The following is a 27,188-nucleotide window of genomic DNA, read 5'->3' as shown; positions in this document are numbered from 1 at the left end:
AGACGGAGGCACAATCACCTCAGACATAGGGCGGAATGGAGGAGACGGAGGCACAATCACCTCAGACATAGGACGGAATGGAGGAGACGGAGGCACAATCACCTCAGACATAGGACGGAATGGAGGAGACGGAGGCACAATCACCTCAGACATAGGGCGGAATGGAGGAGACGGAGGCACAATCACCTCAGACATAGGGCGGAATGGAGGAGACGGAGGCACAATCACCTCAGACATAGGGCGGAATGGAGGAGACGGAGGCACAATCACCTCAGACATAGGGCGGAATGGAGGAGACGGAGGCACAATCACCTCAGACATAGGACGGAATGGAGGAGACGGAGGCACAATCACCTCAGACATAGGACGGAATGGAGGAGACGGAGGCACAATCACCTCAGACATAGGGCGGAATGGAGGAGACGGAGGCACAATCACCTCAGACATAGGACGGAATGGAGGAGACGGAGGCACAATCACCTCAGACATAGGACGGAATGGAGGAGACGGAGGCACAATCACCTCAGACATAGGGCGGAATGGAGGAGACGGAGGCACAATCACCTCAGACATAGGGCGGAATGGAGGAGACGGAGGCACAATCACCTCAGACATAGGACGGAATGGAGGAGACGGAGGCACAATCACCTCAGACATAGGACGGAATGGAGGAGACGGAGGCACAATCACCTCAGACATAGGGCGGAATGGAGGAGACGGAGGCACAATCACCTCAGACATAGGACGGAATGGAGGAGACGGAGGCACAATCACCTCAGACATAGGGCGGAATGGAGGAGACGGAGGCACAATCACCTCAGACATAGGGCGGAATGGAGGAGACGGAGGCACAATCACCTCAGACATAGGGCGGAATGGAGGAGACGGAGGCACAATCACCTCAGACATAGGGCGGAATGGAGGAGACGGAGGCACAATCACCTCAGACATAGGGCGGAATGGAGGAGACGGAGGCACAATCACCTCAGACATAGGGCAGAATGGAGGAGACGGAGGCACAATCACCTCAGACATAGGACGGAATGGAGGAGACGGAGGCACCATCACCTCAGACATAGGGCGGAATGGAGGAGACGGAGGCACAATCACCTCAGACATAGGGCGGAATGGAGGAGACGGAGGCACAATCACCTCAGACATAGGGCGGAATGGAGGAGACGGAGGCACAATCACCTCAGACATAGGGCGGAATGGAGGAGACGGAGGCACAATCACCTCAGACATAGGGCGGAATGGAGGAGACGGAGGCACAATCACCTCAGACATAGGACGGAATGGAGGAGACGGAGGCACAATCACCTCAGACATAGGACGGAATGGAGGAGACGGAGGCACAATCACCTCAGACATAGGACGGAATGGAGGAGACGGAGGCACAATCACCTCAGACATAGGACGGAATGGAGGAGACGGAGGCACAATCACCTCAGACATAGGGCGGAATGGAGGAGACGGAGGCACAATCACCTCAGACATAGGACGGAATGGAGGAGACAGAGGCACAATCACCTCAGACATAGGACGGAATGGAGGAGACGGAGGCACAATCACCTCAGACATAGGACGGAATGGAGGAGACGGAGGCACAATCACCTCAGACATAGGACGGAATGGAGGAGACGGAGGCACAATCACCTCAGACATAGGACGGAATGGAGGAGACGGAGGCACAATCACCTCAGACATAGGACGGAATGGAGGAGACGGAGGCACAATCACCTCAGACATAGGACGGAATGGAGGAGACGGAGGCACAATCACCTCAGACATAGGGCGGAATGGAGGAGACGGAGGCACAATCACCTCAGACATAGGGCGGAATGGAGGAGACGGAGGCACAATCACCTCAGACATAGGGCGGAATGGAGGAGACGGAGGCACAATCACCTCAGACATAGGACGGAATGGAGGAGACGGAGGCACAATCACCTCAGACATAGGACGGAATGGAGGAGACGGAGGCACAATCACCTCAGACATAGGACGGAATGGAGGAGACGGAGGCACAATCACCTCAGACATAGGGCGGAATGGAGGAGACGGAGGCACAATCACCTCAGACATAGGACGGAATGGAGGAGACGGAGGCACAATCACCTCAGACATAGGACGGAATGGAGGAGACGGAGGCACAATCACCTCAGACATAGGGCGGAATGGAGGAGACGGAGGCACAATCACCTCAGACATAGGGCGGAATGGAGGAGACGGAGGCACAATCACCTCAGACATAGGGCGGAATGGAGGAGACGGAGGCACAATCACCTCAGACATAGGGCGGAATGGAGGAGACGGAGGCACAATCACCTCAGACATAGGACGGAATGGAGGAGACGGAGGCACAATCACCTCAGACATAGGACGGAATGGAGGAGACGGAGGCACAATCACCTCAGACATAGGACGGAATGGAGGAGACGGAGGCACAATCACCTCAGACATAGGGCGGAATGGAGGAGACGGAGGCACAATCACCTCAGACATAGGACGGAATGGAGGAGACGGAGGCACAATCACCTCAGACATAGGGCGGAATGGAGGAGACGGAGGCACAATCACCTCAGACATAGGACAGGCTTCTCCTCCAGCCGCTGAGTCACTGCACATAGCGGGATGGAGAGTGAGGAGGCTGAGGAGCGGCCACCTCATGTGTCTGCTGAGCTCCGGGACAGATGTCACCACAGACAACGTCCGCACCAATGAGAAGGGAAAGAGCAAAGTGTCAACTGTACTACTATATATATATGTATGAGAAGAGTATGGGGGAGGGGCGCATATTATATAATCAGCAGGAGGTTATCACACTGCAACACATCACGTGACAGAAGAGGGGCCAGGTGATTATATTACACTGATGTCACATGACGGAGAAGTGGTCAAGTGATTATACTATGGTCACGTGATGTGGGAGGGGCTATAACGCTATTTTCCTATGGAACAACTACATTGTTCCGCTCAGTCTATGATTCCCGCACTAAACATGGCGTCCTCTGCGCCTGCGTCATCGCGTCTTACGTCACTGCTAATTGGCTGCTCTGCTGCAACATAAAGCCGCTGCTATGCTAGGCACTACCACTGCGCATGCGTCTCTCCTCAGCATGGCTGTGCTGTGAATCCACACCGGAACCACCGGGAATAGAAGCATGAAGGAGACCGGAGAGACGGGTGAGCGGCCGCGACTGCGCCGACGTGTGTGTACGGTGTCCTAGTGCGTCAGTAACCGCCTGTAATACGTTATAGCTATATATAATAGAGGAGACGACACTGTGTATATATAACATATAATAGAGGAGACGACACTATATATATATAACATATAATAGAGGAGACGACACTGTATATATAACATATAATAGAGGAGACGACACTGTATATATATAACATATAATAGAGGAGACGACACTGTATATATAACATATAATAGAGGAGACGACACTGTATATATATAACATATAATAGAGGAGACGACACTGTGTATATAACATATAATAGAGGAGACGACACTGTATATATAACATATAATAGAGGAGACGACACTGTATATATATAACATATAATAGAGGAGACGACACTGTGTATATATAACATATAATAGAGGAGACGACACTGTATATAACATATAATAGAGGAGACGACACTGTATATATATAACATATAATAGAGGAGACGACACTATATATATAACATATAATAGAGGAGACGACACTGTATATATAACATATAATAGAGGAGACGACACTGTGTATATATAACATATAATAGAGGAGACGACACTGTATATATATAACATATAATAGAGGAGACGACACTGTGTATATAACATATAATAGAGGAGATGACACTGTGTATATAACATATAATAGAGGAGACGACACTGTGTATATAACATATAATAGAGGAGACGACACTGTATATATATAACATATAATAGAGGAGACGACACTGTGTATATATAACATATAATAGAGGAGACGACACTGTATATATAACATATAATAGAGGAGACGACACTGTGTATATATAACATATAATAGAGGAGACGACACTGTGTATATATAACATATAATAGAGGAGACGACACTGTGTATATATAACATATAATAGAGGAGACGACACTGTGTATATATAACATATAATAGAGGAGACGACACTGTGTATATATAACATATAATAGAGGAGACGACACTGTGTATATATAACATATAATAGAGGAGACGACACTGTGTATATATAACATATAATAGAGGAGACGACACTGTATATATAACATATAATAGAGGAGACGACACTGTATATATAACATATAATAGAGGAGACGACACTGTGTATATATAACATATAATAGAGGAGACGACACTGTGTATATATAACATATAATAGAGGAGACGACACTGTGTATATATAACATATAATAGAGGAGACGACACTGTATATATAACATATAATAGAGGAGACGACACTGTGTATATATAACATATAATAGAGGAGACGACACTGTGTATATAACATATAATAGAGGAGACGACACTGTATATATAACATATAATAGAGGAGACGACACTGTATATATATATAACATATAATAGAGGAGACGACACTGTATATATATATAACATATAATAGAGGAGACGACACTGTATATATATATAACATAATAGAGGAGACGACACTGTATATATATATAACATATAATAGAGGAGACGACACTGTATATATATATAACATAATAGAGGAGACGACACTGTATATATATATAACATATAATAGAGGAGACGACACTGTATATATATATAACATATAATAGAGGAGACGACACTGTATATATATATAACATATAATAGAGGAGACGACACTGTATATATATATAACATATAATAGAGGAGACGACACTGTATATATAACATATAATAGAGGAGACGACACTGTGTATATATAACATATAATAGAGGAGACGACACTGTGTATATATAACATATAATAGAGGAGACGACACTGTATATATATATATATAACATATAATAGAGGAGACGACACTGTGTATATATAACATATAATAGAGGAGACGACACTGTGTATATATAACATATAATAGAGGAGACGACACTGTGTATATATAACATATAATAGAGGAGACGACACTGTATATATAACATATAATAGAGGAGACGACACTGTATATATAACATATAATAGAGGAGACGACACTGTATATATAACATATAATAGAGGAGACGACACTGTGTATATATAACATATAATAGAGGAGACGACACTGTGTATATAACATATAATAGAGGAGACGACACTGTATATATATAACATATAATAGAGGAGACGACACTGTATATATATAACATATAATAGAGGAGACGACACTGTATATATATATATATATATATATATATATAACATATAATAGAGGAGACGACACTGTGTATATAACATATAATAGAGGAGACGACACTGTATATATAACATATAATAGAGGAGACGACACTGTGTATATATAACATATAATAGAGGAGACGACACTGTATATATAACATATAATAGAGGAGACGACACTGTATATATATAACATATAATAGAGGAGACGACACTGTGTATATAACATAATAGAGGAGACGACACTGTGTATATAACATATAATAGAGGAGACGACACTGTATATATAACATAATAGAGGAGACGACACTGTGTATATAACATATAATAGAGGAGACGACACTGTGTATATATAACATATAATAGAGGAGACGACACTGTATATATATATAACATATAATAGAGGAGACGACACTGTATATATAACATATAATAGAGGAGACGACACTGTATATATAACATATAATAGAGGAGACGACACTGTGTATATATAACATATAATAGAGGAGACGACACTGTATATATATAACATATAATAGAGGAGACGACACTGTATATATATATATATATATATATATATATAACATATAATAGAGGAGACGACACTGTGTATATAACATATAATAGAGGAGACAACACTGTGTATATATAACATATAATAGAGGAGACGACACTGTGTATATATAACATATAATAGAGGAGACGACACTGTATATATATAACATATAATAGAGGAGACAACACTGTGTATATATAACATATAATAGAGGAGACGACACTGTGTATATATAACATATAATAGAGGAGACGACACTGTATATATATATATATAACATATAATAGAGGAGACGACACTGTGTATATATAACATATAATAGAGGAGACGACACTGTATATATATAACATATAATAGAGGAGACGACACTGTATATATATATATATATATATAACATATAATAGAGGAGACGACACTGTATATATATAACATATAATAGAGGAGACGACACTGTGTATATATAACATATAATAGAGGAGACGACACTGTATATATAACATATAATAGAGGAGACGACACTGTGTATATATAACATATAATAGAGGAGACGACACTGTATATATAACATATAATAGAGGAGACGACACTGTATATATATAACATATAATAGAGGAGACGACACTGTATATATATAACATATAATAGAGGAGACGACACTGTATATATAACATATAATAGAGGAGACGACACTGTGTATATAACATATAATAGAGGAGACGACACTGTATATATAACATATAATAGAGGAGACGACACTGTATATATATAACATATAATAGAGGAGACGACACTGTGTGTATAACATATAATAGAGGAGACGACACTGTATATATAACATATAATAGAGGAGACGACACTGTGTGTATAACATATAATAGAGGAGACGACACTGTGTATATATAACATATAATAGAGGAGACGACACTGTATATATATAACATATAATAGAGGAGACGACACTGTATATATATATAACATATAATAGAGGAGACGACACTGTATATATAACATATAATAGAGGAGACGACACTGTATATATATAACATATAATAGAGGAGACGACACTGTGTATATAACATATAATAGAGGAGACGACACTGTATATATATATAACATATAATAGAGGAGACGACACTGTGTATATAACATATAATAGAGGAGACGACACTGTGTATATAACATATAATAGAGGAGACGACACTGTGTATATAACATATAATAGAGGAGACGACACTGTATATATATAACATATAATAGAGGAGACGACACTGTATATATATATAACATATAATAGAGGAGACGACACTGTATATATAACATATAATAGAGGAGACGACACTGTATATATATAACATATAATAGAGGAGACGACACTGTATATATATATAACATATAATAGAGGAGACGACACTGTATATATAACATATAATAGAGGAGACGACACTGTATATATATAACATATAATAGAGGAGACGACACTGTGTATATAACATATAATAGAGGAGACGACACTGTATATATATAACATATAATAGAGGAGACGACACTGTATATATATATAACATATAATAGAGGAGACGACACTGTGTATATAACATATAATAGAGGAGACGACACTGTGTGTATAACATATAATAGAGGAGACGACACTGTGTATATATAACATATAATAGAGGAGACGACACTGTATATATATAACATATAATAGAGGAGACGACACTGTATATATAACATATAATAGAGGAGACGACACTGTATATATAACATATAATAGAGGAGACGACACTGTGTATATAACATATAATAGAGGAGACGACACTGTGTATATAACATATAATAGAGGAGACGACACTGTATATATATAACATATAATAGAGGAGACGACACTGTATATATATATAACATATAATAGAGGAGACGACACTGTATATATATAACATATAATAGAGGAGACGACACTGTGTGTATAACATATAATAGAGGAGACGACACTGTGTATATATAACATATAATAGAGGAGACGACACTGTATATATATAACATATAATAGAGGAGACGACACTGTATATATATATAACATATAATAGAGGAGACGACACTGTATATATAACATATAATAGAGGAGACGACACTGTGTATATAACATATAATAGAGGAGACGACACTGTATATATATATAACATATAATAGAGGAGACGACACTGTATATATATATAACATATAATAGAGGAGACGACACTGTATATATATAACATATAATAGAGGAGACGACACTGTGTATATATAACATATAATAGAGGAGACGACACTGTGTATATAACATATAATAGAGGAGACGACACTGTATATATATATAACATATAATAGAGGAGACGACACTGTGTATATATAACATATAATAGAGGAGACGACACTGTGTATATAACATATAATAGAGGAGACGACACTGTGTGTATATAACATATAATAGAGGAGACGACACTGTGTGTATAACATATAATAGAGGAGACGACACTGTATATATAACATATAATAGAGGAGACGACACTGTATATATAACATATAATAGAGGAGACGACACTGTATATATAACATATAATAGAGGAGACGACACTGTGTGTATAACATATAATAGAGGAGACGACACTGTGTGTATAACATATAATAGAGGAGACGACACTGTATATATAACATATAATAGAGGAGACGACACTGTATATATATAACATATAATAGAGGAGACGACACTGTATATATATAACATATAATAGAGGAGACGACACTGTATATATAACATATAATAGAGGAGACGACACTGTATATATAACATATAATAGAGGAGACGACACTGTATATATGACATATAATAGAGGAGACGACACTGTGTATATAACATATAATAGAGGAGACGACACTGTATATATAACATATAATAGAGGAGATGACACTGTGTATATATAACATATAATAGAGGAGATGACACTGTATATATATAACATATAATAGAGGAGACGACACTGTATATATATATAACATATAATAGAGGAGACGACACTGTATATAACATATAATAGAGGAGACGACACTGTGTATATATATAACATATAATAGAGGAGACGACACTGTATATATAACATATAATAGAGGAGACGACACTGTGTATATAACATATAATAGAGGAGACGACACTGTATATATAACATATAATAGAGGAGACGACACTGTATATATAACATATAATAGAGGAGACGACACTGTATATATAACATATAATAGAGGAGACGACACTGTATATATAACATATAATAGAGGAGACGACACTGTATATATATAACATATAATAGAGGAGACGACACTGTATATATAACATATAATAGAGGAGACGACACTGTATATATATAACATATAATAGAGGAGACGACACTGTGTGTATAACATATAATAGAGGAGACGACACTGTATATATATATATAACATATAATAGAGGAGATGACACTGTATATATATAACATATAATAGAGGAGACGACACTGTGTATATATAACATATAATAGAGGAGACGACACTGTGTATATATAACATATAATAGAGGAGACGACACTGTATATATATAACATATAATAGAGGAGACGACACTGTATATATAACATATAATAGAGGAGACGACACTGTATATATATAACATATAATAGAGGAGACGACACTGTATATATAACATATAATAGAGGAGACGACACTGTGTATATATAACATATAATAGAGGAGACGACACTGTGTATATATAACATATAATAGAGGAGACGACACTGTGTATATATAACATATAATAGAGGAGACGACACTGTATATATATAACATATAATAGAGGAGACGACACTGTATATATAACATATAATAGAGGAGACGACACTGTATATATATAACATATAATAGAGGAGACGACACTGTATATATAACATATAATAAGAGGAGACGACACTGTATATATAACATAATAGAGGAGACGACACTGTATATATAACATATAATAGAGGAGACGACACTGTATATATAACATATAATAGAGGAGATGACACTGTGTATATAACATATAATAGAGGAGACGACACTGTGTATATATAACATATAATAGAGGAGACGACACTGTATATATATAACATATAATAGAGGAGACGACACTGTGTATATAACATATAATAGAGGAGACGACACTGTGTATATAACATATAATAGAGGAGACGACACTGTGTATATATAACATATAATAGAGGAGACGACACTGTGTATATATAACATATAATAGAGGAGACGACACTGTATATATAACATATAATAGAGGAGACGACACTGTATATATAACATATAATAGAGGAGACGACACTGTATATATAACATATAATAGAGGAGACGACACTGTATATATAACATATAATAGAGGAGACGACACTGTATATATATAACATATAATAGAGGAGACGACACTGTGTATATATATAACATATAATAGAGGAGACGACACTGTGTATATATAACATATAATAGAGGAGACGACACTGTGTGTATATAACATATAATAGAGGAGACGACACTGTGTATATATATAACATATAATAGAGGAGACGACACTGTGTATATATATAACATATAATAGAGGAGACGACACTGTGTGTATATAACATATAATAGAGGAGACGACACTGTATATATATATATATAACATATAATAGAGGAGACGACACTGTGTATATAACATATAATAGAGGAGACGACACTGTGTATATATATATAACATATAATAGAGGAGACGACACTGTGTATATAACATATAATAGAGGAGACGACACTGTATATATAACATATAATAGAGGAGACGACACTGTGTATATATAACATATAATAGAGGAGACGACACTGTATATATAACATATAATAGAGGAGACGACACTGTGTATATATAACATATAATAGAGGAGACGACACTGTATATATAACATATAATAGAGGAGACGACACTGTGTATATAACATATAATAGAGGAGACGACACTGTGTATATAACATATAATAGAGGAGACGACACTGTGTATATATATATAACATATAATAGAGGAGACGACACTGTGTATATAACATATAATAGAGGAGACGACACTGTGTATATAACATATAATAGAGGAGACGACACTGTATATATAACATATAATAGAGGAGACGACACTGTATATATATAACATATAATAGAGGAGACGACACTGTATATATAACATATAATAGAGGAGACGACACTGTGTATATAACATATAATAGAGGAGACGACACTGTGTATATATATATAATAGAGGAGACGACACTGTGTATATAACATATAATAGAGGAGACGACACTGTGTATATATATATATATATATAACATATAATAGAGGAGACGACACTGTGTGTATATATATATAATAGAGGAGACGACACTGTATATATAACATAATAGAGGAGACGACACTGTATATATATAACATATAATAGAGGAGACGACACTGTATATATATATAACATATAATAGAGGAGACGACACTGTATATATAACATAATAGAGGAGACGACACTGTATATATAACATATAATAGAGGAGACGACACTGTATATAACATATAATAGAGGAGACGACACTGTGTATATAACATATACTAGAGGAGACGACACTGTATATATATATAACATATACTAGAGGAGACGACACTGTGTATATATATAACATATAATAGAGGAGACGACACTGTATATATAACATATAATAGAGGAGACGACACTGTGTATATAACATATAATAGAGGAGACGACACTGTGTATATAACATATAATAGAGGAGACGACACTGTATATATAACATATAATAGAGGAGACGACACTGTGTATATATAACATATAATAGAGGAGACGACACTGTATATATAACATATAATAGAGGAGACGACACTGTGTATATAACATATAATAGAGGAGACGACACTGTGTATATATAACATATAATAGAGGAGACGACACTGTGTATATAACATATAATAGAGGAGACGACACTGTGTATATATAACATATAATAGAGGAGACGACACTGTGTATATATATAACATATAATAGAGGAGACGACACTGTGTATATATAACATATAATAGAGGAGACGACACTGTATATATATATAACATATAATAGAGGAGACGACACTGTGTATATATAACATATAATAGAGGAGACGACACTGTATATATAACATATAATAGAGGAGACGACACTGTATATATAACATATAATAGAGGTGACGACACTGTGTATATATATATATATATATAACATATAATAGAGGAGACGACACTGTGTATATAACATATAATAGAGGAGACGACACTGTATATATAACATATAATAGAGGAGACGACACTGTATATATAACATATAATAGAGGAGACGACACTGTATATATATATAACATATAATAGAGGAGACGACACTGTATATATATAACATATAATAGAGGAGACGACACTGTATATATAACATATAATAGAGGAGACGACACTGTGTATATAACATATAATAGAGGAGACGACACTGTATATATATATATATAACATATAATAGAGGAGACGACACTGTATATATAACATATAATAGAGGAGACGACACTGTATATATATATATAACATATAATAGAGGAGACGACACTGTATATATATATATATAACATATAATAGAGGAGACGACACTGTGTATGTATAACATATAATAGAGGAGACGACACTGTGTATATATAACATATAATAGAGGAGACGACACTGTATATATATATATATATAACATATAATAGAGGAGACGACACTGTGTATATATAACATATAATAGAGGAGACGACACTGTATATATAACATATAATAGAGGAGACGACACTGTGTATATATAACATATAATAGAGGGGACGACCCTGTATATATAACATATAATAGAGGAGACGACACTGTATATATAACATATAATAGAGGAGACGACACTGTGTATATATAACATATAATAGAGGAGAAGACACTGTATATATATATATATAACATATAATAGAGGAGACGACACTGTATATATAACATATAATAGAGGAGACGACACTGTATATATAACATATAGAGGAGACGACACTGTATATATAACATATAATAGAGGAGACGACACTGTATATATAACATATAATAGAGGAGACGACACTGTATATATATATATATAACATATAATAGAGGAGACGACACTGTATATATAACATATAATAGAGGAGACGACACTGTATATATAACATATAATAGAGGAGACGACACTGTATATATAACATATAATAGAGGAGACGACACTGTGTATATATAACATATAATAGAGGAGACGACACTGTATATATAACATATAATAGAGGAGACGACACTGTGTATATATAACATATAATAGAGGAGACGACACTGTATATATAACATATAATAGAGGAGACGACACTGTGTATATATAACATATAATAGAGGAGACGACACTGTATATATATAACATATAATAGAGGAGACGACACTGTATATATATAACATATAATAGAGGAGACGACACTGTATATATAACATATAATAGAGGAGACGACACTGTATATATAACATATAATAGAGGAGACGACACTGTATATATAACATATAATAGAGGAGACGACACTGTATATATAACATATAATAGAGGAGACGACACTGTATATATAACATATAATAGAGGAGACGATACTGTGTATATAACATATAATAGAGACGACACTGTATATATAACATATAATAGAGGAGACGACACTGTATATATAACATATAATAAAGGAGACGACACTGTATATATAACATAATAGAGGAGACGACACTGTATATACAGTGGGGCAAAAAAGTATTTAGTCAGTCAGCAATAGTGCAAGTTCCACCACTTAAAAAGATGAGAGGCGTCTGTAATTTACATCATAGGTAGACCTCAACTATGGGAGACAAACTGAGAAAAAAAAATCCAGAAAATCACATTGTCTGTTTTTTTAACATTTTATTTGCATATTATGGTGGAAAATAAGTATTTGGTCAGAAACAAACAATCAAGATTTCTGGCTCTCACAGACCTGTAACTTCTTCTTTAAGAGGCTCCTCTGTCCTCCACTCATTACCTGTAGTAATGGCACCTGTTTAAACTTGTTATCAGTATAAAAAGACACCTGTGCACACCCTCAAACAGTCTGACTCCAAACTCCACTATAGTGAAGACCAAAGAGCTGTCAAAGGACACCAGAAACAAAATTGTAGCCCTGCACCAGGCTGGGAAGACTGAATCTGCAATAGTCAACCAGCTTGGAGTGAAGAAATCAACAGTGGGAGCAATAATTAGAAAATGGAAGACATACAAGACCACTGATAATCTCCCTCGATCTGGGGCTCCACGCAAAATCCCACCCCGTGGGGTCAGAATGATCACAAGAACGGTGAGCAAAAATCCCAGAACCACGCGGGGGGACCTAGTGAATGAACTGCAGAGAGCTGGGACCAATGTAACAAGGCCTACCATAAGTAACACACTATGCCAACATGGACTCAGATCCTGCAGTGCCAGACGTGTCCCACTGCTTAAGCCAGTACATGTCCGGGCCCGTCTGAAGTTTGCTAGAGAGCATTTGGATGATCCAGAGGAGTTTTGGGAGAATGTCCTATGGTCTGATGAAACCAAACTGGAACTGTTTGGTAGAAACACAACTTGTCGTGTTTGGAGGAAAAAGAATACTGAGTTGCATCCATCAAACACCATACATACTGTAAAGCATGGTGGTGGAAACATCATGCTTTGGGGCTGTTTCTCTGCAAAGGGGCCAGGATGACTGATCCGGGTACATGAAAGAATGAATGGGGCCATGTATCGTGAGATTTTGAGTGCAAACCTCCTTCCATCAGCAAGGGCATTGAAGATGAAACGTGGCTGGGTCTTTCAACATGACAATGATCCAAAGCACACCGCCAGGGCAACGAAGGAGTGGCTTCGTAAGAAGCATTTCAAGGTCCTGGAGTGGCCTAGCCAGTCTCCAGATCTCAACCCTATAGAAAACCTTTGGAGGGAGTTGAAAGTCCGTGTTGCCAAGTGAAAAGCCAAAAACATCACTGCTATAGAGGAGATCTGCATGGAGGAATGGGCCAACATACCAACAACAGTGTGTGGCAACCTTGTGAAGACTTACAGAAAACGTTTGACCTCTGTCATTGCCAACAAAGGATATATTACAAAGTATTGAGATGAAATTTTGTTTCTGACCAAACACTTATTTTCCACCATAATATGCAAATAAAATGTTAAAAAAACAGACAATGTGATTTTCTGGATTTTTTTTTTCTCAGTTTGTGTCCCATAGTTGAGGTCTACCTATGATGTAAATTACAGACGCCTCTCATCTTTTTAAGTGGTGGAACTTGCACTATTGCTGACTGACTAAATACTTTTTTGCCCCACTGTATAACATAATAGAGGAGACGACACTGTATATATAACATATAATAGAGGAGACGACACTGTGTATAACATATAATAGAGGAGACGACACTGTATATATAACATATAATAGAGGAGACGACACTGTATATATAACATATAATAGAGGAGACGACACTGTATATATAACATAATAGAGGAGACGACACTGTATATATATAACATATAATAGAGGAGACGACACTGTATATATATAACATATAATAGAGGAGACGACACTGTATATATAACATAATAGAGGAGACGACACTGTATATATAACATATAATAGAGGAGACGACACTGTGTATATATAACATATAATAGAGGAGACGACACTGTATATAACATATAATAGAGGAGACGACACTGTATATAACATATAATAGAGGAGACGACACTGTGTATATAACATATAATAGAGGAGACGACACTGTATATATAACATATAATAGAGGAGACGACACTGTATATAACATATAATAGAGGAGACGACACTGTGTATATAACATATAATAGAGGAGACGACACTGTATATATAACATATAATAGAGGAGACGACACTGTATATATAACATATAATAAGAGGAGACGACACTGTGTATATATAACATATAATAAGAGGAGACGACACTGTGTATATATAACATATAATAGAGGAGACGACACTGTATATAACATATAATAGAGGAGACGACACTGTGTATATAACATATAATAGAGGAGACGACACTGTGTATATAACATATAATAGAGGAGACGACACTGTGTATATAACATATAATAGAGGAGACGACACTGTGTATATAACATATAATAGAGGAGACGACACTGTATATATAACATATAATAGAGGAGACGACACTGTATATATAACATATAATAGAGGAGACGACACTGTGTATATAACATATAATAGAGGAGACGACACTGTGTATATAACATATAATAGAGGAGACGACACTGTATATATAACATATAATAGAGGAGACGACACTGTGTATATAACATATAATAGAGGAGACGACACTGTGTATATAACATATAATAGAGGAGACGACACTGTGTATATAACATATAATAGAGGAGACGACACTGTGTATATAACATATAATAGAGGAGACGGCACTGTGTATATAACATATAATAGAGGAGACGACACTGTATATAACATATAATAGAGGAGACGACACTGTGTATATATAACATATAATAGAGGAGACGACACTGTATATATAACATATAATAGAGGAGACGACACTGTATATATAACATATAATAGAGGAGACGACACTGTGTATATATAACATATAATAGAGGAGACGACACTGTGTATATATATATATATATATATATATATATAACATATAATAGAGGAGACGACACTGTATATATAACATATAATAGAGGAGACGACACTGTATATATAACATATAATAAGAGGAGACGACACTGTGTATATAACATATAATAGAGGAGACGACACTGTATATATATAACATATAATAGAGGAGACGACACTGTGTATATATATATAACATATAATAGAGGAGACGACACTATATATAACATATAATAGAGGAGACGACACTGTGTATATAACATATAATAGAGGAGACGACACTGTGTATATAACATATAATAGAGGAGAAGACCCTGTATATATATAACATATAATAGAGGAGACGACACTGTATATATAACATATAATAGAGGAGACGACACTGTGTATATATAACATATAATAAGAGGAGACGACACTGTGTATATAACATATAATAGAGGAGACGACACTGTATATATATAACATATAATAGAGGAGACGACACTGTGTATATATATAACATATAATAGAGGAGACGACACTATATATAACATATAATAGAGGAGACGACACTGTGTATATATAACATATAATAGAGGAGACGACACTGTATATATAACATATAATAGAGGAGACGACACTGTGTATATAACATATAATAGAGGAGACAACACTGTATATATATAACATATAATAGAGGAGACGACACTGTATATATATAACATATAATAGAGGAGACGACACTGTGTATATATATATAACATATAATAGAGGAGACGACACTGTGTGTATATATATATAATAGAGGAGACGACACTGTATATATAACATAATAGAGGAGATGACACTGTATATATAACATATAATAGAGGAGACGACACTGTATATATATAACATATAATAGAGGAGACGACACTGTATATATATAACATATAATAGAGGAGACGACACTGTATATATATAACATAATAGAGGAGACGACACTGTATATATAACATATAATAGAGGAGACGACACTGTGTATATATATATATATAACATATAATAGAGGAGACGACACTGTATATATATAACATATAATCGAGGAGACGACACTGTATATATATAACATAATAGAGGAGACGACACTGTATATATATATAACATAATAGAGGAGACGACACTGTATATATAACATATAATAGAGGAGACGACACTGTGTATATATATATAACATATAATAGAGGAGACGACACTGTGTATATAACATATAATAGAGGAGACGACACTGTGTATATAACATATAATAGAGGAGACGACACTGTGTATATATAACATATAATAGAGGAGACGACACTGTATATATAACATATAATAGAGGAGACGACACTGTATATATAACATATAATAGAGGAGACGACACTGTATATATAACATATAATAGAGGAGACGACACTGTGTATATATAACATATAATAGAGGAGACGACACTGTGTATATATAACATATAATAGAGGAGACGACACTGTATATATAACATAATAGAGGAGACGACACTGTATATATAACATATAATAGAGGAGACGACACTGTATATATAACATATAATAGAGGAGACGACACTGTATATATAACATATAATAGAGGAGACGACACTGTATATATAACATATAATAGAGGAGACGACACTGTATATATAACATATAATAGAGAAGACGACACTGTATATATATAACATATAATAGAGGAGACGACACTGTATATAACATATAATAGAGGAGACGACACTGTATATAACATATAATAGAGGAGACGACACTGTATATATATAACATATAATAGAGGAGACGACACTGTATATATAACATATAATAGAGGAGACGACACTGTATATATAACATATAATAGAGGAGACGACACTGTATATATAACATATAATAGAGGAGACGACACTGTATATATATATCATATAATAGAGGAGACGACACTGTATATATATATAACATATAATAGAGGAGACGACACTGTATATATAACATATAATAGAGGAGACGACACTGTGTATATAACATATAATAGAGGAGACGACACTGTGTATATAACATATAATAGAGGAGACGACACTGTGTATATAACATATAATAGAGGAGACGACACTGTGTATATAACATATAATAGAGGAGACGACACTGTGTATATAACATATAATAGAGGAGACGACACTGTGTATATAACCTATAATAGAGGAGACGACACTGTATATAACATATAATAGAGGAGACGACACTGTGTATATATAACATATAATAGAGGAGACGACACTGTGTATATATAACATATAATAGAGGAGACGACACTGTGTGTATATATATATATATATATATATAACATATAATAGAGGAGACGACACTGTATATATAACATATAATAGAGGAGACGACACTGTATATATAACATATAATAAGAGGAGACGACACTGTGTATATAACATATAATAGAGGAGACGACACTGTATATATATAACATATAATAGAGGAGACGACACTGTGTATATATATATATATAACATATAATAGAGGAGACGACACTATATATAACATATAATAGAGGAGACGACACTGTGTATATATAACATATAATAGAGGAGACGACACTGTGTATATATAACATATAATAGAGGAGACGACACTGTGTGTATATATATATATATATATATATAACATATAATAGAGGAGACGACACTGTATATATAACATATAATAAGAGGAGACGACACTGTATATATAACATATAATAGAGGAGACGACACTGTATATATAACATATAATAAGAGGAGACGACACTGTGTATATAACATATAATAGAGGAGACGACACTGTATATATATAACATATAATAGAGGAGACGACACTGTGTATATATATATATATATATAACATATAATAGAGGAGACGACACTATATATAACATATAATAGAGGAGACGAAACTGTATATATAACATATAATAGAGGAGACGACACTGTATATATATAACATATAATAGAGGAGACGACACTGTGTATATATATAACATATATTAGAGGAGACGACACTATATATAACATATAATAGAGGAGACGACACTGTGTATATATAACATATAATAGAGGAGACGACACTGTATATATAACATATAATAGAGGAGACGACACTGTGTATATATAACATATAATAGAGGAGACGACACTGTGTATATAACATATAATAGAGGAGACGACACTGTATATATATAACATATAATAGAGGAGACGACACTGTATATATATAACATATAATAGAGGAGACGACACTGTGTATATATATATAACATATAATAGAGGAGACGACACTGTATATATAACATAATAGAGGAGACGACACTGTATATATATAACATATAATAGAGGAGACGACACTGTATATATATAACATATAATAGAGGAGACGACACTGTATATATATAACATATAATAGAGGAGACGACACTGTATATATATAACATAATAGAGGAGACGACACTGTATATATATAACATAATAGAGGAGACGACACTGTATATATAACATATAATAGAGGAGACGACACTGTGTATATATATAACATATAATAGAGGAGACGACACTGTGTATATAACATATAATAGAGGAGACGACACTGTGTATATAACATATAATAGAGGAGACGACACTGTATATATAACATATAATAGAGGAGACGACACAGTATATATAACATATAATAGAGGAGACGACACTGTGTATATATAACATATAATAGAGGAGACGACACTGTATATATAACATATAATAGAGGAGACGACACTGTATATATAACATATAATAGAGGAGACGACACTGTGTATATATAACATATAATAGAGGAGACGACACTGTGTATATATAACATATAATATTGGAGACGACACTGTGTATATATAACATATAATAGAGGAGACGACACTGTGTATATATAACATATAATAGAGGAGACGACACTGTGTATATATAACATATAATAGAGGAGACGACACTGTGTATATATAACATATAATAGAGGAGACGACACTGTATATATATAACATATAATAGAGGAGACGACACTGTATATATATATATATATATATATATATATATATAACATATAATAGAGGAGACGACACTGTGTATATAACATATAATAGAGGAGACGACACTGTATATATAACATATAATAAGAGGAGACGACACTGTGTATATATAACATATAATAGAGGAGACGACACTGTATATAACATATAATAGAGGAGACGACACTGTATATATAACATATAATAGAGGCGACGACACTGTATATATAACATATAATAGAGGAGACGACACTGTATATATAACATATAATAAGAGGAGACGACACTGTGTATATATAACATATAATAGAGGAGACGTCACTGTATATATAACATATAATAGAGGAGACGACACTGTATATATAACATATAATAGAGGAGACGACACTGTATATATAACATATAATAGAGGAGACGACACTGTATATATAACATAATAGAGGAGACGACACTGTATATATAACATATAATAGAGGAGACGACACTGTATATATAACATATAATAGAGGAGACGACACTGTATATATAACATAATAGAGGAGACGACACTGTATATATAACATATAATAGAGGAGACGACACTGTATATATAACATATAATAGAGGAGACGACACTGTATATATAACATATAATAAGAGGAGACGACACTGTGTATATAACATAATAGAGGAGACGACACTGTATATAACATATAATAGAGGAGACGACACTGTATATATAACATATAATAGAGGAGACGACACTGTATATATAACATATAATAGAGGAGACGACACTGTATATATATATAACATATAATAGAGGAGACGACACTGTATATATAACATATAATAGAGGAGATGACACTGTATATATATAACATATAATAGAGGAGACGACACTGTATATATAACATATAATAGAGGAGACGACACTGTATATATAACATATAATAGAGGAGACGACACTGTATATATAACATATAATAGAGAAGACGACACTGTATATATATAACATATAATAGAGGAGACGACACTGTATATAACATATAATAGAGGAGACGACACTGTATATATATAACATATAATAGAGGAGACGACACTGTATATATAACATATAATAGAGGAGACGACACTGTATATATAACATATAATAGAGGAGACGACACTGTATATATAACATATAATAGAGGAGACGACACTGTATATATAACATATAATAGAGGAGACGACACTGTATATATAACATATAATAGAGGAGACGACACTGTATATATAACATATAATAGAGGAGACGACACTGTGTATATATATCATATAATAGAGGAGACGACACTGTATATATATATAACATATAATAGAGGAGACGACACTGTGTATATATAACATATAATAGAGGAGACGACACTGTATATATAACATATAATAGAGGAGACGACACTGTATATATAACATATAATAGAGGAGACGACACTGTATATATATAACATATAATAGAGGAGACGACACTGTATATATAACATATAATAGAGGAGACGACACTGTGTATATAACATATAATAGAGGAGACGACACTGTATATATAACATATAATCGAGGAGACGACACTGTATATATATATAACATATAATAGAGGAGACGACACTGTGTATATATAACATATAATAGAGGAGACGACACTGTGTATATAACATATAATAGAGGAGACGACACTGTATATATAACATATAATAGAGGAGACGACACTGTATATATAACATATAATAGAGGAGACGACACTGTATATATATAACATATAATAGAGGAGACGACACTGTATATATAACATATAATAGAGGAGACGACACTGTGTATATAACATATAATAGAGGAGACGACACTGTATATATATATATAACATATAATGGAGGAGACGACACTGTATATATAACATATAATAGAGGAGACGACACTGTATATATATAACATATAATAGAGGAGACGACACTGTGTGTATTACAGGAGACGGTGCTGTACATATGTATAGTGTCCTCTCCCATTAGGAGTTATGGTGTATATTAGATGTACCCGTACGGCGGAGCTATGAGGAGTCCGGTGGGAGGTGTTTGGTTTTCCTGTGGATCTACTGATATTTTTTTCTTGTCTTGTACAGATGCCGATAAGCAGACGATGGATTCGGCACAGGTGAAGGTAGGATTTGTCGCAGGCGACTGGTTGGGTGTGAGAACGTCTGTTTAATATTTTGTGCTTGTGTTACTAATTTTAGGGGTTTTGTGACCTGTGCAAGCTTGGTGTGGGGGAGGTCCTGGGGTCTGTGTAAGCTTAGTGTGTGTGTGGGTGTATTGGGGAGGTGCTGGGGTGGGTGTATTGGGGGACGTAGTGGGGTGTGAGTTGGGGAGCTGCTGGGGGGTGTGGGTGGGTATAGGCGGAGGTGCTGGGGCCTGTGTACGCTTGGGGGGTGTATTGGGGAGGTGCTGGGGGTATGTGGGTGGGTATAGGGGGAGGTATTGAGGTGTGTGTAAGCTCGGGGTGTGGGCGTGTATTGGGGTGGGGGTATGTGGGTGTGTATAGTGGGAGGTGTTGGGGTGTGTGTAAGCTCGGGGTGTAGGCGTGTATTGGGGTGGGGGTATGTGGGTGTGTATAGGGGGAGGTGTTGGGGTGTGTGTAACTCGGGGTGTGGGCGTGTATTGGGGTGGGGGTATGTGGGTGTGTATAGGGGGAGGTGTTGGGGTGTGTGTAAGCTTGGGGTGGGGGTATGTGGGTGTGTGTATAGGGGGAGGTGTTGGGGTGTGTGTAAGCTCGGGGTGTAGGCGTGTATTGGGGTGGGGGTATGTGGGTGTGTATAGGGGGAGGTGTTGGGGTGTGTGTAAGCTCGGGGTGTGGGCGTGTATTGGGGTGGGGGTATGTGGGTGTGTATAGGGGGAGGTGTTGGGGTGTGTGTAAGCTCGGGGTGTGGGCGTGTATTGGGGTGGGGGTATGTGGGTGTGTATAGGGGGAGGTGTTGGGGTGTGTGTAAGCTCGGGTGTGGGCGTGTATTGGGGTGGGGGTATGTGGGTGTGTATAGGGGGAGGTGTTTGGGTGTGTGTAAGCTCGGGGTGTGGGCGTGTATTGGGGTGGGGGTATGTAGGTGTGTATAGGGGGAGGTGTTGGGGTGTGTGTAAGCTCGGGGTGTGGGCGTGTATTGGGGTGGGGGTATGTGGGTGTGTATAGGGGGAGGTGTTGGGGTGTGTGTAAGCTCGGGGTGTAGGCGTGTATTGGGGTGGGGGTATGTGGGTGTGTATAGGGGGAGGTGTTGGGGTGTGTGTAAGCTCGGGGTGTGGGCGTGTATTGGGGTGGGGGTATGTGGGTGTGTATAGGGGGAGGTGTTGGGGTGTGTGTAAGCTCGGGGTGTGGGCGTGTATTGGGGGTGGGGGTATGTGGGTGTGTATAGGGGGAGGTATTGGGGTGTGTAAGCTCGGGTGTGGGCGTGTATTGGGGTGGGGGTATGTGGGTGTGTATAGGGGGAGGTGTTGGGGTGTGGGCGTGTATTGGGGTGGGGGTATGTAGGTGTGTATAGGGGGAGGTGTTGGGGTGTGTGTGTAAGCTCGGGGTGTGGGCGTGTATTGGGGTGGGGGTATGTGGGTCTGTATAGGGGGAGGTGTTGATGGGTGTGTGTGTGTAAGCTCGGGGTGTTGGCTTTTTTTTTTGGGAGGTGTCAGAGCTGATGTGATGTAGACCTCTATGTGTCCAGGTGAAGGGTCAGGAGCTCTCAAAGGAGGAAAAGCTTCGCTTACGCAAGGAAAAAAAGCTGCATAAGAAGAGCAAGGAGAAGGCGGCAGCCTCTGTGGTGGCCCTGGGAGGTGGGGGGCCGGAGAGTGTCTCCCACATAGGTGTGTATATGACCTGTTAGATTGCAGTGCTCCTTGACGGAAACTTGTCGATTACTATGATCAGTGGCTTAACTGAAGTCTCATGTGCCCCTATGCAAAAATATGGATCTGAGGAACCCACTCCCCCAAAAAAAACACCACCGACCCCCTGCATGGTGGTCAGTGGTATAGGGTCTTGTAACATTGAAAATCCTTTAAGGACTTAAGAGCTGCACCTCCTCACCCATTTTGGGCTCCTTCCTGGTATAGGTCTTCCTCATCCTGGTCCTATCCTTCAATATACAGTCATGGCCAAAAGTGTTGGCACCCTTGAAATTGTTCCACAAAATGAAGTTTCTCCTTGAAAATTATTATAATTACATGTGACGTTGAGTCTCCTTTTTAACGGACAAACCGTGAGACAAGTTAGTCAGAGGTCAGAAGCCAGGAGTGTACGTCATAAGAAAAAGACATAGTCTGGTAAAGTTCCAAGGTTAGAATACCAGGAGATGGCGGATCAGAGCATAAGGGGTTAAACACAGTGTCAGAACAAGGTCAGACCGCAAAAGATTTACAACGGCCTGTAAAACACAGCGAGACAAACCTCACTTGGCTGAATGTTGATATGGCAGAGGTCAGGGAGTAACAGCCAAGTTAAGTAGCCTGGCAATCACCTGGGACAGGGAACACCTGGAGATAGTCGGCACCTCCCAGTCTCTGGTTGGATGGATGAGCTGTCAGTAACTGCATCCCAGACACACTGAGGGGGTGGAACCGGGTCATTATACTTGTTTTGTTATACACCTTTGTTTGTTTATTTGTGCTGTTCCAATACACATAGGAAATAAAGAGAAAAAAAGACAAATTTAAACTATTTCACATACAACCTCAAATTGGCTGGACACAATGTTGGCACTCTACTTAAAATTTGGTTGCACATCATTTGGCCTAAAAACATAACTGCAATCATTAGCTTCCTGTAGCCATCATGAAGCTTCTTCCAGCTCTCAACTGGAATTTTAGACGACCCATCTTACAAACTGCTCCAGGTCTCACATTTGAAGGTGCCTTCTCCCAACAGCAATTTTAAGATCTCTCCACAGGTGATCAATGATATTTAGATCCGGACTCATTGCTGCCACTTCTGAACTCTCCAGCGCTTTGTTTCCATTCATTTCTGGGGGCTTCTTGAAGTATGTTTGGGGTCATTATCCTGATTGACGACCCCTGCCCTAGGATTCAAACCCAGCTCTCTAACACTGGGCGCTATGTTGCCACCCAAAATCCAATGGAAATCTTCACATTTCATGATGCCTTGCCAGCAGTGCCAGAGGCAGCAAACGAACCCCAAAACATCTTTGATCCTCCACCATATCTGACGGTAGGTACTGTGTTCTCTTCTTTGTACGCCTCTTCTGTTTTCTGTTAACAGTGGAATTATGCGCTTTACCTAAAAACTCCATTTTGGTCTCATCCGTCCATAGGACTCTTTCCCAGAAGGATTTTGGCAAACTGCAGTCTAGCTTTTTTTATCAGCAGTGGTGTCCTCCTTGGTCTCCTGGCATAGCGTTTCATTTCTTTTACATATGGACGGATAATTTGCTCTGACACTGATGCATCCTGAGCCTGAAGGACAGCTTTAATTTCTTTGGACCTTGATTTGAGCTGCTTATCCACCATCCAGACTATCCTGTGTTACAACTTTTCATCAATTTTTCTCTACCGTCCACATCCAGGAAGATTAGCTACAGAGCCAGTGGTTGTAAACTTCTTGCTTATTTTGCCACCATGGACAAAGGAACATCAAGATCTCTGGAGACGGACTTGCAACCTTGAGATATGGCCGATATTGTTCAGCAATTTTGTTGTCGAGTCCTCAGATAGTTCTCTTTTACTCTTTCTGTTCTCCATCCATGGCGTGGCACACAGACACATAATGCAAAGATCAGAGTTTTGTGGCATTGTCAATTTGCCTTTTTTTTTTTTTTTTCTTCCTGTATAGATCGATTTATTTCCCCTGTGTGTAAAAAAAACAAAACGTGTGATTGCAGTAATGTTCTGGGAGAAATACTTCATATTCTGGAACAATTTCAAGGGTACCAACACTTTCTGCCATGACTGTATATCCCATATCCTGGTGCCTATGTTGCCCATCCTGCTAGACGTCCATTATCCCGGGCCCCATCCTGCTAGATGTCCGTTATCCCGGGCCCCATCCTGCTAGACGTCCGTTATCCCGGGCCCCATCCTGCTAGACGTCCGTTATCCCGGGCCTCATCCTGCTAGATGTCCGTTATCCCGGGCCCCATCCTGCTAGACGTCCGTTATCCCGGGCCCCATCCTGCTAGATGTCCGTTATCCCGGGCCCCATCCTGCTAGATGTCCGTTATCCCGGGCCCCATCCTGCTAGACGTCCGTTATCCCGGG

General features: G+C 37.1%; 1 protein-coding gene across 2 annotated transcripts in view; it reads left to right on the top strand.

Moving 5' to 3' along the window:
* The first annotated feature begins 2,931 nt into the window (after positions 1 to 2,931).
* Positions 2,932 to 27,188, top strand: part of EIF2B4 (eukaryotic translation initiation factor 2B subunit delta) — a 50,187-nt gene continuing 25,930 nt past the window's right edge. The window contains exons 1-3 of one of the 2 annotated variants that reach the window (XM_069728613.1): positions 2,932 to 3,186; positions 23,066 to 23,103; positions 24,644 to 24,782. In XM_069728613.1, coding sequence (XP_069584714.1) covers positions 3,165 to 3,186; positions 23,066 to 23,103; positions 24,644 to 24,782 — 199 coding nt within the window. In that variant the 5' untranslated portion in view covers positions 2,932 to 3,164. The remainder of the gene's footprint in view (positions 3,187 to 23,065; positions 23,104 to 24,643; positions 24,783 to 27,188) is intronic. The other variant, XM_069728614.1, reaches the window with a different exon arrangement.

The sequence above is a fragment of the Ranitomeya imitator genome, chromosome 5 (assembly GCF_032444005.1).
Source record: "Ranitomeya imitator isolate aRanImi1 chromosome 5, aRanImi1.pri, whole genome shotgun sequence".
In the NCBI taxonomy this organism is placed as follows: Eukaryota; Metazoa; Chordata; class Amphibia; order Anura; family Dendrobatidae; genus Ranitomeya; species Ranitomeya imitator.
The sequence above is the reverse complement of the archived record's forward strand: the minus strand, read 5'-3'. Positions and strand labels throughout refer to the sequence as shown.